A 16,254-nucleotide genomic window follows, 5' to 3' on the forward strand; every position below is an offset into this window, starting at 1 on the left:
TGGCTGAACTTTGTGACTTTGTCCTTACACATAACTATTTTACATTTGGGAACAATGTATACCTTCAAATCAGTGGCACTGCTATGGGTACCCGCATGGCCCCACAGTATGCCAACATTTTTATGGCTGACTTAGAACAACGCTTCCTCAGCTCTCGTCCCCTAACGCCCCTACTCTACTTGTGCTATATTGATGACATCTTCATCATCTGGACCCATGGAAAAGAAGCTCTTGAGGAATTCCACCATGATTTCAACAATTTCCATCCCACCATCAACCTCAGCCTGGTCCAGTCCACACAAGAGATCCTCTTCCTGGACACTACAGTGCTAATAAATGATGGTCACATAAACACTACCCTATACCAGAAACCTACTGACCACTATTCCTACCTGCATGCCTCCAGCTTTCACCCTGACCACACCACACGATCCATTGTCTACAGCCAAGCTCTGTGATACAACCACATTTGCTCCAACCCCTCAGACAGAGACAAACACCTACAAGATCTCTATCAAGCATTCTTACAACTACAGTACCCGCCTGCTGAAGTGAAGAAACAGATTGATAGAGCCAGAAGAGTTCCCAGAAGTCACCTACTATAGGACAGGCCTAACAAAGAAAATAACAGAACACCACTAGCCGTCACCTTCAGCCCCCAACTAAAACCCCTCCAACGCATTATCAAGGATCTACAACCTATCCTGAAGGATGACCCAACTCTCTCACAAATCTTGAGAGACAGGCCAGTCCTTGCCTACAGACAGCCCCCCAACCTGAAGCGAATACTCACCAGCAACCACATACCACACAACAGAACCACTAACCCAGGAACCTATCCTTGCAACAAAGCCCGTTGCTAACTGTGCCCACATATCTATTCAGGGGACACCATCACAGGGCCTAATAACATCAGCCACACTATCAGAGGCTCGTTCACCTGCACATCTACCAATGTGATATATGCCATCATGTGCCAGCAATGCCCCTCTGCCATGTACATTGGTCAAACTGGATAGTCTCTACGTAAAAGAATAAATGGACACAAATCAGATGTCAATTATAACATTCATAAACCAGTCGGCGAACACTTCAATCTCTCTGGTCATGCGATTACAGACATGAAAGTTGCGATATTACAACAGAAAAACTTCAAATCCAGACTCCAGCGAGAGACTGCTGAATTGGAATTCATTTGCAAATTGGATACAATTAACTTAGGCTTGAATAGAGACTGGGAGTGGCTAAGTCATTATGCAAGGTAACCTATTTCCCCTTGTTTTCCTAACCCCCCCCCTTCCTCAGACGTTCTTGTTAAACCCTGGATTTGTGCTGGAAATGGCCCACCTTGATTATCATACACATTGTAAGGAGAGCGATCACTTTACATAAGCTATTACCAGCAGGAGAGTGGGGTGGGGGGAGAGAAAACCTTTTGTAGTGATAAACACCCATTTTTTCATGATTTTTGTGTATAAAAACAAACATCTTCTGTATTTTCCACAGTATGCATCCGATGAAGTGAGCTGTAGCTCACGAAAGCTTATGCTCAAATAAATTGGTTAGTCTCTAAGGTGCCACGAGTACTCCTTTTCTTTTTGCGAATACAGACTAACACGGCTGTTACTCTGAAACCTATGTAAACCTTGTGGCTCAGGCTGGAGCTAGGGCTCCAAAGCCTAGGAAGAGAGTGGGCTTCAGAGTCCGAGCTCCAGCCCGAGTTGCAACTTCAAAGCAATATCTACACAGCTATTTTTATCGCAGTAGTGTGAGCCTGAGTTTGTCGCCCTGGGCTCAGAGGCTTGCTGCCACTGGCTGTATCGACATACCCGCTGGCAGTGGAAATGTCTATAGCTGTTATTCCAGCCAGGATAGGCTGTGAAGCCCTAGCACCTGACCTCCATCCGAGATAACAAGCCAACAGATTTACAAACTCAGTCCCTTCCATCTTTGCAACAGCTTTTGGGGATTTCTCTTGAAGCTGGGTTAGGTGATGCACAGGAGATGCACATTCTTCCCAGGTTCTGTTGCATTAGTGTCCCTTCTGTACCTCACAGAGTAGGAGGTTATCCCTCTGGTTAAAGCTTCTGTGTCGAAGTCAAGGTTAACGCAGTGGTGGTGCATAGCACTGTGTAATGACTCTAGCTAACCATAAAGTGATGTATGTTGGTCAGCATGAATGTACTAGTGTATACATTTAGTTGCCTCGGTACACTGCAAAGAAGTCCCAAACTGCAACATTTGAAAGTTTGGTTCAGGCCTCTGAATTAGAGGAGGAAATTTTGAAAAATACTTTCTATTGGACTGGAGGTTTGTGTTTGCTTAGCCTGTTTTGCTCAGATGTAGTTATTTGGTTGTTATGAAAAAAGATTCTATCCTCTTAGTTGTCCATTAGACTCCTCACAACAATTTCTTGAGGGTAAATTTTATCATGGAAGAATGATTACATGCTTTTCAAAACAATTTAATTTGATATAACAATACTGTAGCTGCAGCTAAATCTTCCAGAGAGATGCTGTGGAGGAGCCAAATTAGATGCAACAATGAACCTATAGGTGTATTTTAATGACTACACTATATTTGCAATAAGATATTTGTATTGTTTGAAAAATAATAGAAATTAATTGGGTCAAAGAAAGGTTTGTCCTGTCAAAAGTAAAGTATTTTTATTGCTAATGATGTATTGAGATCTCCTGTTCAGGCAACAAACTAGTTTGACAAAGATTTTGACTCATGTTATGTGCGATTACGCAGGATACAAGAGACTCTTTATACAGTAAGGTCTGTTCAAGAGAGGCCTGAAGTTAAGTGGTGTTAATATATCATTTCTTATTCTCTGGAAAGTAACCATATTGTTACTGTCGATCGCCATTAAAAATTCTGTAATATCAAGCTTGAAATCATTTAATCAGATTTGTGCTCCTGTTACAAAATGCAGATAGAATTTTGGAGGGTTTTTTTTTTAATTACAGCTATTGCATAGTGATATCACAGTTCAAAAATGAAGACAGTACTGCATCATACTTTGCTAAGCCAAATGACCATTGTTGCTGCCAAGTATAAGAACTGCCAAGAGTAAAGTTCTTCTCCAGGACGTTAATAGTATCGCTGAAATAATGGCTGTCACATTTCCTTATGTATATTTATGCTCAGATAATTTATTTAAATAGTGTTCTTGGTATATGCTTTATAGCCTTCCACATTTTGCTATACAAATTTAGGCTTATATTGCAGACTGTGCAATTCATTTGGCAAATGTAATTTCCATCCCTGCATACTAATCGATTTCTCCACAAACACCTGCTATCAGTTATGATAATAAAAATGCCATTCTAAATTGAAAAGGGGCCAAATCGAGCTTCCTAAGGAAATGACTTCAGTATCTTTCAGTGCGGCAAATGTAGTAATGTTCTTGTAGTGCCAAGGTTGGTTGTTGTTTGGGAGTTTTTTTGGGTTGTTGTTTGGGGGGGTGTTTTTTTAGCATTTGTATTTTATATAATTTTGCTCTATGACATCATTTCTCTGTCTAAATGATTCCTCGTAACCAGGGAATTCTCAGGGAGGCAGGAGTGGAGTTTCCACATTTCCTCTCTCTTGGGACCAAATCCAAAAAGCTTTACTTAGCCAAAACTCCCTAGCATAACAGGGCCTTAATCCTGACTGGAACCTCTGGGTGCTACCATAGTATAAATATTAAACAGTCACGTCAGTTTCTATAACATTGCTGGGCAAAAGCTGTGAAGTCAATAGAGTTTTGCCAATTGAAGAACTTAAGAATTTTGCCTTTCACTAGGTTTTAGGGAAGAAACTGATATCTATGTCTAAATTTAGCAGCCAGTCTATGAAGAGTGATTGAAACAATTTATGGCCTCATCTCACTAGGAAATAACCTCTTGTTGACTATGCCCCTGTCAAATGATTAACTGCTAATGTACACAGAACAAAACTGTTTTCACCATTATGCCCTCCCACACTCAGAAATGTTGTGCCCGTTTTCAGAAATGGTGATTCTCTAGTGGAGCTCAGCAGACATTTTTACCTCCATATGTGACTCGGTAGCAAAATGCATGCATCTCAGCTCCACTGCAGCTTATGCTATCAGTTGTACCAGTATGACTGCACCATTGCTGAGACACAGGTAGGAAACTGTCAAGAGTAGATACCTCCCTTGCAGAAAAAAATGAATGACTCCGTGTTAAGTCAGGGCTGTAGCACAGTTTCAGAATCAGGGTCAAAAATTCATTCACAGCTAAACCGTTTTCAACACTAGTTTGAGGTGGTGGGGTTGGAAGAGAATTATTGCTGACATCTGTTGTCAGTAATAGGTCATTTTCTGAAGTCTCTCTTAGGACATTTCTCTTGGGCAGTGGTTCTCAACTTCTCTCCTTCCCGTCAGCACTCTTCTCCCAGCCATTACACATCTGTCCTCCCATTTAGCAATATCAGAAAGGCAAGGTTGTCATGACCCCCTGACACCTATTTGCAATTGCCCATGCGGGTCCCTACCTCCATGTCAAGAAATCCTGCTTTAGGATATTTATATAAGGCCTTGTCTGCACTAAAGAACTGAACCATTTGTTACTGAACCAGATTAAGTGTAAACAATTAAGTGTCTCCACACTAGTCATACCAAACTGGTTTATTTTGCCCCATATTCACACTTGTGCTGTCCTAAACAATTTCATTTGCAATTCCTTTTGTCTAACAATTCACAGCTAGCTCCTAGAAGTAGTGCATCCTGGAAAATGTCACAAGGCCACTTAGGGCTTGACTAAACAGAAATGCTCAGGAAAGTGAATTAAGATAAATCAAATTTAGGACATTTTGATTCTGAATAAGAGTTTTCCACACAGGAGTTAAATGCAATTTAACTAACTCACTTTAATTTGGATGAACTTTCCTGAGTGTCCCCCTGTAGACAAGCCCTTAGTGTACTGTGGGGCATTAATAGGGAGGACTAGTTGAACCATTTCAGCTTGTCTGTGTTCACTCTTGCACCAAACCAGTTGAAATTGAACCTATGAAGCTGTGACAGTTTATTAGTCCTGCTATTTCTAACGAACTATTAGACTCTTTGTAAACTATTAGCAGACCATTTGAGAAGTTCTTGTGTGTGCTGGACTCTTCAGACCCGAGAGTGGCGACTCAGACTCGAGCTGCATCCACACTACGAAGTGCCTGGGCTCTGACCCACATCACAGAGGGACTCAGGCTCTGACCCTCCACCCTGCAGGGTCCGTAGGCCCCAGTCAAGAGGGTTTCCTGACCCGAGTCAGCCTCATTTCTGTATGGATGGAAGGGGCGCTTGGGCATGAACCTGAGTCAGAGCTTGGGCTTAGTGTGCTGTGTAAACATACCCAAAATGTTCTACAAATATTCTTAAGGCTTTCACCAGTTTAATTTCTCTAGACCAAACTTAAGAGTCGAGTGTTTACCTTGTATAGATTTATGCTGCATCCCCTTTTGTCTGAACAATGCCCTATGTTATCTGCCAGCAAATAAGTCATCATATTGGATTTTTTTTTGAATGTTCATTTTCTCATAGCTCTAACAGCCCAAGCTTATGCACTGAAGGAAGAGAATGACAGCCTCCGATGGCAGCTGGATGCTTACAGAAATGAGGTGGAGCTTCTAAAACAAGAGAAAGGACAACTCTTTAGGACAGAAGAAAGTCTCACAAAGGACCAACAGTTGCAATTTCTGCAGCAGACTATGCAAGGCATGCAGCAGGTAACATGAGTCAATTTTTAATGCCTTTTCCCAATAATGTATATGCAAAAGGGGTATTTTTTGTTAGGAAAAAAATCACTGCAAATTTCTGCAGTGCTAAAATCAGTTTTTTTAAGATGGTAAGGGGCCTGACCATGATTTCTTTGCATACTCAAATGCCTGTTGATTTCTGCAGGCTGTTTTGGGTGTATACAGACGGCAGCATCAGGCCACAGGGATTAAAGACCTGCTGACAAAGGGGATGTCTACACTGCAGTCTGACGTGCGATTGCAGCGTGGGTTGGCCTAGCTCTGCAAGAAAACAGCAGGTTTAAGAAGCCTTTTCCAACCTAGCATGGCCAGTGCCCCAAAGGCCGCAGGTCAGGTATGGGTCATAGCGCCAGCAGCCTTAAACAGCATCAGAGCTGTGCAGTGCGCGAGGGGAGAGAACACACAGTACCACTGCAAAGGCTGTAGCAAGGGCTGCTGTGGCCTGTGCTCCCATGACACTTCTAAAGACACTTGTCCATCTCCTCAGCAAGTATAAATTGACATACCACCACTGAAGTCAGTGGCGCTAGATTGATTTACACTAGCTGAGGACCTGGCCCATTGTGACTGAGTCAAACATAATGTCGCCAGAAGCTGCTGCTGGTGTAGTACACCTCCACTTTCCTTCTACTGTGGCCAGTGACTTAAAGCCATAGATTGACCCTTTATTTCTAAGGATCCTTCTGTTTCCAAACAGTTAATCAGCTCCCACTTCTGTTATTATCATTGGAAGTCATAAATCCCCTCTCTGTGACATTGCAGTTAGTAGTCATTGTGGGGTCCCAGACTTCTGCCTTCTGACCAGGAGTGAGCTTCAGTACAGATCTGTACATGAACACCCAGATCCCTCATCTTTCTTTTACAACATTGGGAGAATTTGTGGCCTAAGTGAGTAATTTCTTAATAAAATATATGAGAACTAACAAATTAGGCATTAGTTGCTCTTCAAATATGATGCTAAAGTGCCTTAGGCCTCAAAGCACCTAAGCACACGCTTTAAGCATATGAATAATCTCATCCTTACTTAAGCACACGCTTAAGTATTGCTGACTTCATTAAAGTTAAGCACCTGAACACATGCTTTGCTAAATCTGAGCCTTAGTGTCTGTCCTCTGTTGCCTTGCACTTTGTGTAGCCATTCACACCAGTACAAATGTGTATAAAATGCTACCAAACCAAAGTGGTCGTGTTTTTACACTCACTAGCCACTGGTTTAGATTGTCACCTGTGTTGCAAGGGCAAAAGAGAATCAGGCCCTGGAATTTTAATTGAATTAGGATTGAAACTTCAGCCAGATACCAATATTGTTAACCAAGCGTGTTAAGAGAAAACCCACCGTTTATTATCCACTATCTATCTGTGTCACACCAACTGTAGTTTCCCATCCTCCGTGGTTTTTTAAATCCTTGACATTTTGCTGTGAGTTTTTGAATTTTTGCTAGTTTGACATCTGGGATCAAGCCAACCAACTTCCTATGGGGGAGGATTACAAAAGGTTCAAGAAGTTGGAAAAGGGGCTGTAGTTAAGCCAATTTGAGGATATGCTGAGGATTGCAGAGATGAGGAGTCTTGTTGGGAAGTTGTTAGCAGGTTCAACAGCTGAATGGAGCTGGGTTGGGTCACTTTTGCGGATGATTGTAATGGGTTTGAGTAGATGTGTTTGGGTTGTTAGTAGCACTTGTGACACGCCACGACATTTACACTTTTCCTGTGATTCATCCAGGAATATTTAGAAATAGGCCTCTCATTTAGGTAGAACCTATGAAATCTGAGTTTGGTTTTCGGAAATACTGAAGATTGACAGCTTCAATTGAAATCCATCAGCACAGCATGTGTACAGCACCTATGAAAATCAGGCTCTATATGAAATATTAAACACACATCCAGGTCTTGGCTGGTAATGGTTTAACAAGAAGACCTCTCTCATTCCCTTTTATCTTGTTGTGTATATATTATATTTAATTTAAGACAAGATGAACTGGTTTCCACCGAGTTCCTGAGCCCTACCTACACATTAAAAAAAACAGTTCCTCATCCTTCCTTTCCATTCACACCCACTCCCCTGCAACCGCAAACCCCTTCCTCCCTCTCACTTCGAAAACTAAAGAATAATTGATTTGAGCTGCAGTTGAAGAGCAGGTCTGGCTGAGAAAATGGATGCATTTTGAGCGTCAAGGAATTTTCTGTGCACAGACTTGGTGCCAAACAGTAGCAAATAATGCAACACTGATGTATTTTTAATGCACTCCAATTATCTGGTGATTTTTCAGGTTTCTTTTGCACACTTACAGGACTGATGAAATGAGTGATTATTTTCTCTTCTCTCACCACTTCTGTTGCTCAAAAGCATTATCAGCAAAATCACATAGATATTTGCTCATGAAGTATACCATATAGGCAGTCATAGCAATCTAGCAATTTATGTTGTCGAAAAATGTGTAATAGCAGCTCAGGCATTGAAGTTATGTGTTTTTGAGTTAACTTCCTCCATGAATTTGTGTCACCATTTAATTTCATACCCACTATGAGGTCTCAAACAAATGGAAATAATGTCTTGTATCCATGGTAACAAATGAGGTACACTGTACCTGATTTGAAGATGGAAATTGAATTAACTTGTCACTTCTGTATAGGTGGTGTTAGCTTCCATGTATTTCTATATAGCAGTGGTTCCCAAACTTGGGACACTGCTTGTTTGGTGGCCAGTATGTCCCTCGGCCCGCGCCACTTCCCGCAGCCCCCATTGGCCTGGCACAGCAAACCGCAGGAAGTGGGAGCCATGATTGGCTGAACCTGCAGACATGGCAGGTAAACAAACCGGCCGGGCCCACCAGGGGCTTCCCTGCACAAGCGGCGTTCCAAGTTTGGGAACCACTGCTATACGGGGACACACATACAAAATATATACCTTTTCAAATTGCTCTGTATTTGAGCATCTCACCGCTGGAATCAATGTAAGGAAACTCTGTGATCAGAGAGATTTTGCTTTCAGAATGTAATTCCAGTGTCGTTTTGGGGGAACAGGTTAGATACTTTAGGATCTAATGTTAATCACTCAATGCTAAGTATATTTGAATCTTGCCTCCCTAGTGTGAAATGACTGAAAATGCCCAGACAACAGGACATGGATTTTTACCATATAGAGATTATAGATGACATATATTCTGAGCGATGCTGAAGTTCATTTTGATTAATTTTTAATGCATACCAGGTGACTTTATGAATTCCTTAGAGAATTATTTATCAGAGTATTAACAGTATTGGCCTGTAGACTATACTATTGTGTGGACCTTTTGCTGTGTCCTCACACTACCTTGGTAACATTATTTCAGTTGAGACTTATGAAGAACAGGAGCGAGGATTTGACTTGGCCATCTTTAGGAAGAGTCACAGAAAAGTCATACTGAACAAAGGAAATGTCACAAAAACATTGTTAAAAATATTAAGAGGGAAAGGATTAGCCTGCAAAAGAACCTTTGTTCTGCTATTTACAATGCAAACAATTCATACAGTGCAAGTTCTGTGATAACAAATGGCCAGTTTGAACCCAGGTCTTAGACAGAACTGTCCTCTAGTTGTCATGGCCTTTGCGTTGTTTTGCTGAGCATCCTGCATCTCCCACTGAAGTCACTGGGAGCTGGAGGTGCCCAACACTTGTCAGGTTTCAGGCTCTTCCTCAAAGATATTCATATGAAATCAATGGAAGTTAGATACCTAAATACTTTAGAGGAACTAGGCCCTACTCTGTAAATTGGTTGATTATGGACCATGTCATTATCTGCATTTCAAATATCATAAAGGATGCCATCATTATTTAGCAAATAGTAATAACCATTGGTGAGATTTTCAAAAGCACTCAGCATTCACCTAACTTTGCTGGAGTGCATTGGAGTTTGACCATTCACTTTAATGGGAGCCATGTTAGGCCAATGCTGAGCACTTTTGAAAAGTCCTCACTATTCTGCTAGATGTTGCCCTCTGAGAATTAAATTACGTAAGCCAGACTCTGTCATAGTTGGAATGAAAAACATTATCTTTTACATAGAGGTGGTGGGCAAATCGTGTATCAGCATGATCCCATTGACTTCAGTGGGCGAGGGCTGAGAGCATATTTCTTCACAGGGAGTTCAGTAACTTGTAGGATGGATCTATGTGGGACCTTTTTCTTTACTTCTTCCTTGTGGCTGATCTACTGTCTAAACTCCCATGAACCTCAATCAGTGTTTAGCGCTACAGGTCTCAAGGTCTCAAAGAAGATTTTCCTATCACATCCATTCCATTCACTCACAAGCAAACTTTCCCAAATGCCAAAAGTCACAGATACTTTTGTAAAAGCCTGAAAATCACAAAATCCAGGGCTGTCATGACCACTATAACAACCCATTCATCCTTAAGCGTGAATGTTCCGGCAGCAGATGAATGCTAAGATTCATAGCATAGTCAGGTGGATGGGGCTCGTTGTGGGTTATATTCATTAGTATATCCTAACTACAGAAGGGCTTATTTATTCTATTTCATCCTTCCACTCCGTACTCACCAAACATTTACTCAACATGTCGCCCAGCATACACATGCTCAAGATTAACCTGTTTCTTCTGAAAATGCAGTATTAGAGAGGAGAGTAAATGAGAGGAAAAAATATCACCCTTATATTCACTTTTTACCTGCTGAATAAATATACTAGAGTGATTAAGTTGAAAGTATTTTTGTTGCTTTCCAGAGTATGAATCTTAATTTGATCTATAAATTTACAAAGAGCAACAGCAGTAGCAAGAACCTGGCATTACTGAATGACATTTGAATTCTGAAAACAAGTAGCCCTGTTTCTGGGAAGGGGGAGGAAGTGGCTCAGTAACAGTATGTCTGTTCTACAAGCATGACATCTGTACAGATGCAGCACTGCAGCTATGCCACTGTAGTGTAGATACTGTACTTACTACAACAACAGAAGGGGTTTTTCCGTCACTGTAGTAAATTCACCCTCTCAGAAGGAAGTCGCTAGGTCAATGGAACATTTCTTCTGTCAACCTAGCTACATATACAGTGGGTGTTAGAGCCACCTAACTGCATCGCACAGTGTGTGAAATTTTTCACAGCCTTGAGTGACATCGCTAGGTCATAGAATCATAGAATCATAGAATATCAGGGTTGGAAGGGACCCCAGAAGGTCATCTAGTCCAACCCCCTGCTCAAAGCAGGACCAATTCCCAGTTAAATCATCCCAGCCAGGGCTTTGTCAAGCCTGACCTTAAAAACCTCTAAGGAAGGAGATTCTACCACCTCCCTAGATAACGCATTCCAGTGTTTCACCACCCTCTTAGTGAAAAAGTTTTTCCTAATATCCAATCTAAACCTCCCCCACTGCAACTTGAGACCATTACTCCTCGTTCTGTCATCTGCTACCATTGAGAACAGTCTAGAGCCATCCTCTTTGGAACCCCCTTTCAGGTAGTTGAAAGCAGCTATCAAATCCCCCCTCATTCTTCTCTTCTGCAGGTCAACCTAAGTTTTAGGTGTAGGTCAGGCCAAAGGATGCTTAAGCACTCTTTCCTTTACGCTTTGAATTTCACATCCCATTAGGCTTGCCATCAAATACCTACCTGCTGCTGTTCATACTTAAATAATAATTAATAAAGTGCACCAATAGGTTTACATGACAATGATTTAGTTTATCTCAGAATGGGAGACTGGAGTTTTCCTCCAAATGTGGCAACCCCTACCTAAGGCATTGTTTACTGCGGGCATTTCCCCCTAAAATTTCCTCCCGTAGCTATCACGAGTTCAGCTCCACAAGTGGTAGCAGCAATGGAAGTCTTAGTGTAAATAAGGCCCCACTGAGGTTTTAACTACCAGGTCATCTAGATCTGTTCTGAGATTATACATGGTTGAACTGCCTTTGTACCCCGACAGCTGCCACCAGTGATGGAGCTGAAGTGGTAACAGCAGCGGTATGAAATTTTAGGGGAAAAAAAGCCTAAGGTAGACATCCTAGTAGAAAGCACACTGACTGATGTCTACATGAAGATTATAGTCTAGCCCTCTTGCAGGAAATCCTTAAACACTAGACTTCTCCCGCTGGTTATATTACTCTTAGCTTTAGCATGGAATTTTCAAAAGCATTTGATGTTGGCCTAATTCTGCTCCCATGAAGTCAATGGAAGCAAAGTTAGGCTAGCGCTGAGCACTTTTGAAAATCCCAGCCTTAGTGGTGAATACTTATTTCTTTAAAGATGAATGGTAAAATTGAAATTCATGGCAAATTTGAGTCAGCTCAAAACATGAACCTTTGCAAAGTAGAGTAGACCAGTTTTCAGAGTAGCAGCTGTGTTAGTCTGTATCTGCAAAAAGAAAAGGAGTACTTGTGGCACCTTATAGAGCTGTAGCTCCTGAAAACTTATGCTCAAATAAATTTGTTAGTCTCTAAGGTGCCACAAGTACTCCTTTTCTTTTTACAGTAGACCAGTAATTTTTATCTAGACCAACTTCAAGGCTTTCTGTTAATCTATGTAGTTTCTCTAGCCTCAATGTGTAAGTTTTTTTTTTAACTTTGCTTTAAAGATCAATCAAATATTTCTCTTTGAAAAAGAAAAAGAAAATCTAAAATCTAAGTGGGTTTGTTAAATATGAGGATGCTATGGTTATGAAGAAGTGGTTTCATGCAATTTGTGGTCACATGGAGAAATAGACATACTTGTACCATTCAGTGCTCTACTTTTATAGAATGAAATTGTCATCCCTTCTAAGTACAAAACAAATGTATGAAATTGAAGCCTGATGAATGTCTCATTCTATATGTGTCTGCCTGTCTTGGGCTCAGCCCTGCCCTCTGCTGTGCAGCATTGAGACTTCACACTCAAGGTGGCAGCAGGACGGCATATAGTACAGTAATATGCACCAAGAGGTAAGCCTGCCTAATGCCTTTACCTATGGGGGCATGCTTGTCCCACCCCAAATAAAGAACAATTGATTAACATTCATGCTGCTACCAGGTGAGTGTGCACTTTGTTCCTGGTTACAAGACCAGCCAGGTTCACTGCTCAGGGTGGAGCCCTGGCCAGCTGGAGCCAGTAGCAGCAAATGCACAGGGCTCTTAATCAGCACAGTGCCCGTCCGCCAGGTCAGGATTTAGATCCTTCTTCCATTACAAATCCCATCAGCCTCCCAGATAGTGAGATCCTAATGTATTCTGTAAAGTGGGCAGGCCTGGGGAACAAGAGAGGTAAGTGCCATACCCTTCGCCTAACTGATATGCTGCATTTCCCTTCACTGTAATTTTTAAAAATTCATTAATTACCTTTTTAATTTGTCCAGTCTCATATTAGGCCTGGTCGTATGTTAATATAAATGCTGCAGTGTGGCTAGCTTCATTTATAACTCATTTCTAAAGCACGTGCTGCCAGCTCCTTTGACTTGTCTTTCACATTTTCTTGTTTCCTTGGTGATTTGTCTGGTCTCATCAGTGTCTTGTTACTAATGCATATTTGCTCAGCTGGGAAGTTGCACTCCCATTGTTCAAGGCTGCCGTGCACTGGCCATTTATGATATGAAATCCTGATTTAGTAGTGTACAAACTTAATATTGTAACTAATCCATAGAGCTAATGGGTTTGATGGCTGCAAAGTGTGTGTGTGTGTGTGTGTGTTCCTTCATTCTGCTTCATTTTTTTCTTTAACCTAACGAGAATTCTGCCAAGAAATGGTTACATTCTTCTTTTCTTCCATTGTTTGTAAAAAGCCTCAAAGGAGCTTGAAACACATTTACCCTTGCTGATTTTTGTCCTTTTCCATTTTGAAGATTTTAAATTCTCTTTATTTGTGTAGAATAAAGTTTTGATTGACTTGACTGGGTTTTGCTTTTAAAAAAAGGAATTGCTAGCCTGGATGGCTAATGGAATTTATAATGAGATAGGGAGACTTCCACCACTAGGTCTCTGATTCAAGTCTGCCCCAGGGGAAATAGTTCCATTCATGCATGAGCAAAGGTTGCTAGATCAGGCCCTATGTTGTTAGTGACTGAAAACTGTCACCCTCTTATGTCTGGTAGTCTAATTTAACTGGTGTGCTGCAAATCCTCCTCAGTGGATATGCCACAGCCATTCCAGAGGCTGGGAGGAGATCTCATATCCCCTCCCAGGTAACTGAGTGGACAAGGTATGCTGTAATGAATACCTTGTTATAACAAACTTGGCTACTTCCTCAGAGATGTTCATTACAGCAAGTGTAATGTACTTTACTTTTTAGTAAAGTTAAATTATTATGATCATTTTGTGCTTCATTTCCAGCAGCACTAAACAAAATTGTGACCAAAAGAGCAACAGTAGAAGCATGGTATAACAGCTAAATATATTGGAATTGCTGGGGTTCTTTTTTAATATCCTAAAAACCTTGCAGTCTGAAATATGACCTAAGGTCTTATGGTCTATTTCTAGAATGTGCTTGTTGGGCTATTTAGATAGCTGGTTATAAACAATGTTTTCATGGTGGAGCTGTTCACTAGGGAAGGTTTGTCCGTTGTTCTTCGGGGGTGGGGTGTCTACTTATGCACATATGTGTATATGCATGTATGTAATATATATTAAATTTATACACACAGCATTTCTTTTGGTAAATGCAGGTCTTGGGGAAGTATTCAGTGGCTATGTGATGATCATAAACAGAAAGCTATTGCTTTTCCTTTGGGGATTTTTATATGTTTGGGGGGTATTCTGTTTTGTATGGATGTTAGCATTTCTAGCCAGGCTGGCACCACATTGCACACAGCCTGAGTAATTCAGCTGGCTTCTAGAATGCCTTCTATATTTAATGTTTCATGAAAAGAGAAGATTGGTTTAGGATGGTAATTTTCTGTCTGCACTTTTGAGATCTGTGCAGTCTGGGTGATACTGAACTTTACTGGTGGCAGCAGGACAGCATATAGTACAGTAATATGCACCAAGAGGTAGGCCTGCATTGGAGATAGGGAATGTGTTTTAAAAAAAAAAGCTACCTTTTATAATATGCCTGTTTGCTTTGATAACAGCTATTTTAGTCCTCATGAATGATTTGAGATTAATAGCCCTGGAGATTGAAAATTTCTAATTATGTATAAAGCAGATACAGGAGAGTCAGTGGTAATGTAAGCAAACTCCTTGTGATGGTGGTATACAAATCTCACATTGGGACACACAGGATTAATGAGTTTATGTGGGCTCAGTTGGCCCCGTCCAACCCCAGCTGTGAGAGAGGTCAGACTTGGAGGGAGGAGCTTAAAAAGGGAAAACACAATACAGTTAGTATCAGACTGGACCTCTAGTCTTTGGCTCCTGGAGAGCAGACTGGCTGGAGGCAAGAGCTCCTCAGATGACCTGGACCTATTCCAGAAGTTCATCTTTCATAGATTACCAAATCATAGAATATCAGGGTTGGAAGGGACCTCAGGAGGTCATCTAGTCCAACCCCCTACTCAAAACAGGACCAGACCAAGTACTGTCCCTTATTTTTGCCCCAGATCCCTAAATGGCCCCCTCAAGGATTCAGCTCACAACCCTCGGTTTAGCAGGCCAATGCTCAAACCACTGAGCTATTGCTGCCCCTCCATCTGTGGATGATTATTTTTGTTCAGTGTAGACCTGTGCAGCTTTCAAACCAGTGACTCGTAGAGGATAAACCTCTGCAAACATCTAAGGTATAACAGAGCCATGAGCAATACATGTCATGGATTTAGAACAAATAGATCTTGTCCGTAAAAGGCTGACCACTTTCACTGAAAAAATTGCAGAATTGCTGATTGAAGAGAATGCAGGAGCTGTATTAAAGTTATGGAAAACTGGGTCCTCTTCAGTAAATGTTCACACTGTAGATAAAGTGGTCGGAGGGAGTTGATAGTTGAACAAATGAGCGAGCACTTTGGTGGCTGTGCTAAAAGCACTTGATTATAGTCTGTGAGCAGCTACATGGGGAACAAATATTTAGTAAAGGGCTCTGTAGTGGGGTGGGACTCACCCCTGCGGCACCTCCTGATGGTCGTCCAGGGAATTAGCGTTTCCAGCCTTCTACAGGCTGGTGTCCCGCTTGCCGCTGGGCCCCGAGTCCCTCCTGGACCCCGGTGCCCAGTTGTGAGCTGGAGCCGGTTCGCACTGGTTCACTGGAACCAGTTGTTAAATTTAGAAGCCCTTTAAGAACTGGTTGTCCCACGAGGTTGTCCCATGAGGGACAACTGGTTCTAAAAGGGCTTCTAAATTTAACAGCCGGCCAAAAGTGGCACCTTAGGCACCAACTCCGTGGGTGCTCCGGGGCTGGAGCACCCACGGGGAAAATTTGGTGGGTGCAGAGCACCCACCGGCAGCTCCCCGCCCCGCGCTTAGCCCCAGCTCACCTCCCCTCCACCTCTGCCCCCTCCCCTGAACGCGCCGCCCCGCTCTGCTTCTCTCCTCTCCCCCCCGCCCCCGCCCCAGTTTCCAGCAAATCAGCTGTTTGCGTGGGAAGCCTGGAAGGGTTGAGAAGCAGGCAGCAGCTT

General features: G+C 42.0%; 1 protein-coding gene across 20 annotated transcripts in view; it reads left to right on the forward strand.

Moving 5' to 3' along the window:
- The window catches only part of ENOX1 (ecto-NOX disulfide-thiol exchanger 1), a 506,538-nt gene that overhangs the window by 451,286 nt on the left and 38,998 nt on the right, over nt 1-16,254 (forward strand). For 19 of the 20 annotated variants that reach the window (XR_012159113.2, XR_012159112.2, XM_073345396.2 and 16 more), the window contains one exon: nt 5,546-5,730. Coding sequence is in view for 18 of the 20 variants with exons in the window: in XM_073345396.2 (XP_073201497.1) it covers nt 5,546-5,730 (185 nt within the window). In the remaining 2 variants the exon portion in view is untranslated. Of the gene's footprint in view, nt 1-5,545; nt 5,731-5,905; nt 6,039-16,254 lie in introns of those variants that run through there. The other variant, XM_073345386.2, reaches the window with a different exon arrangement.

This window comes from Lepidochelys kempii, chromosome 1, assembly GCF_965140285.1.
Source record: "Lepidochelys kempii isolate rLepKem1 chromosome 1, rLepKem1.hap1, whole genome shotgun sequence".
NCBI lineage: Eukaryota > Metazoa > Chordata > Testudines > Cheloniidae > Lepidochelys > Lepidochelys kempii.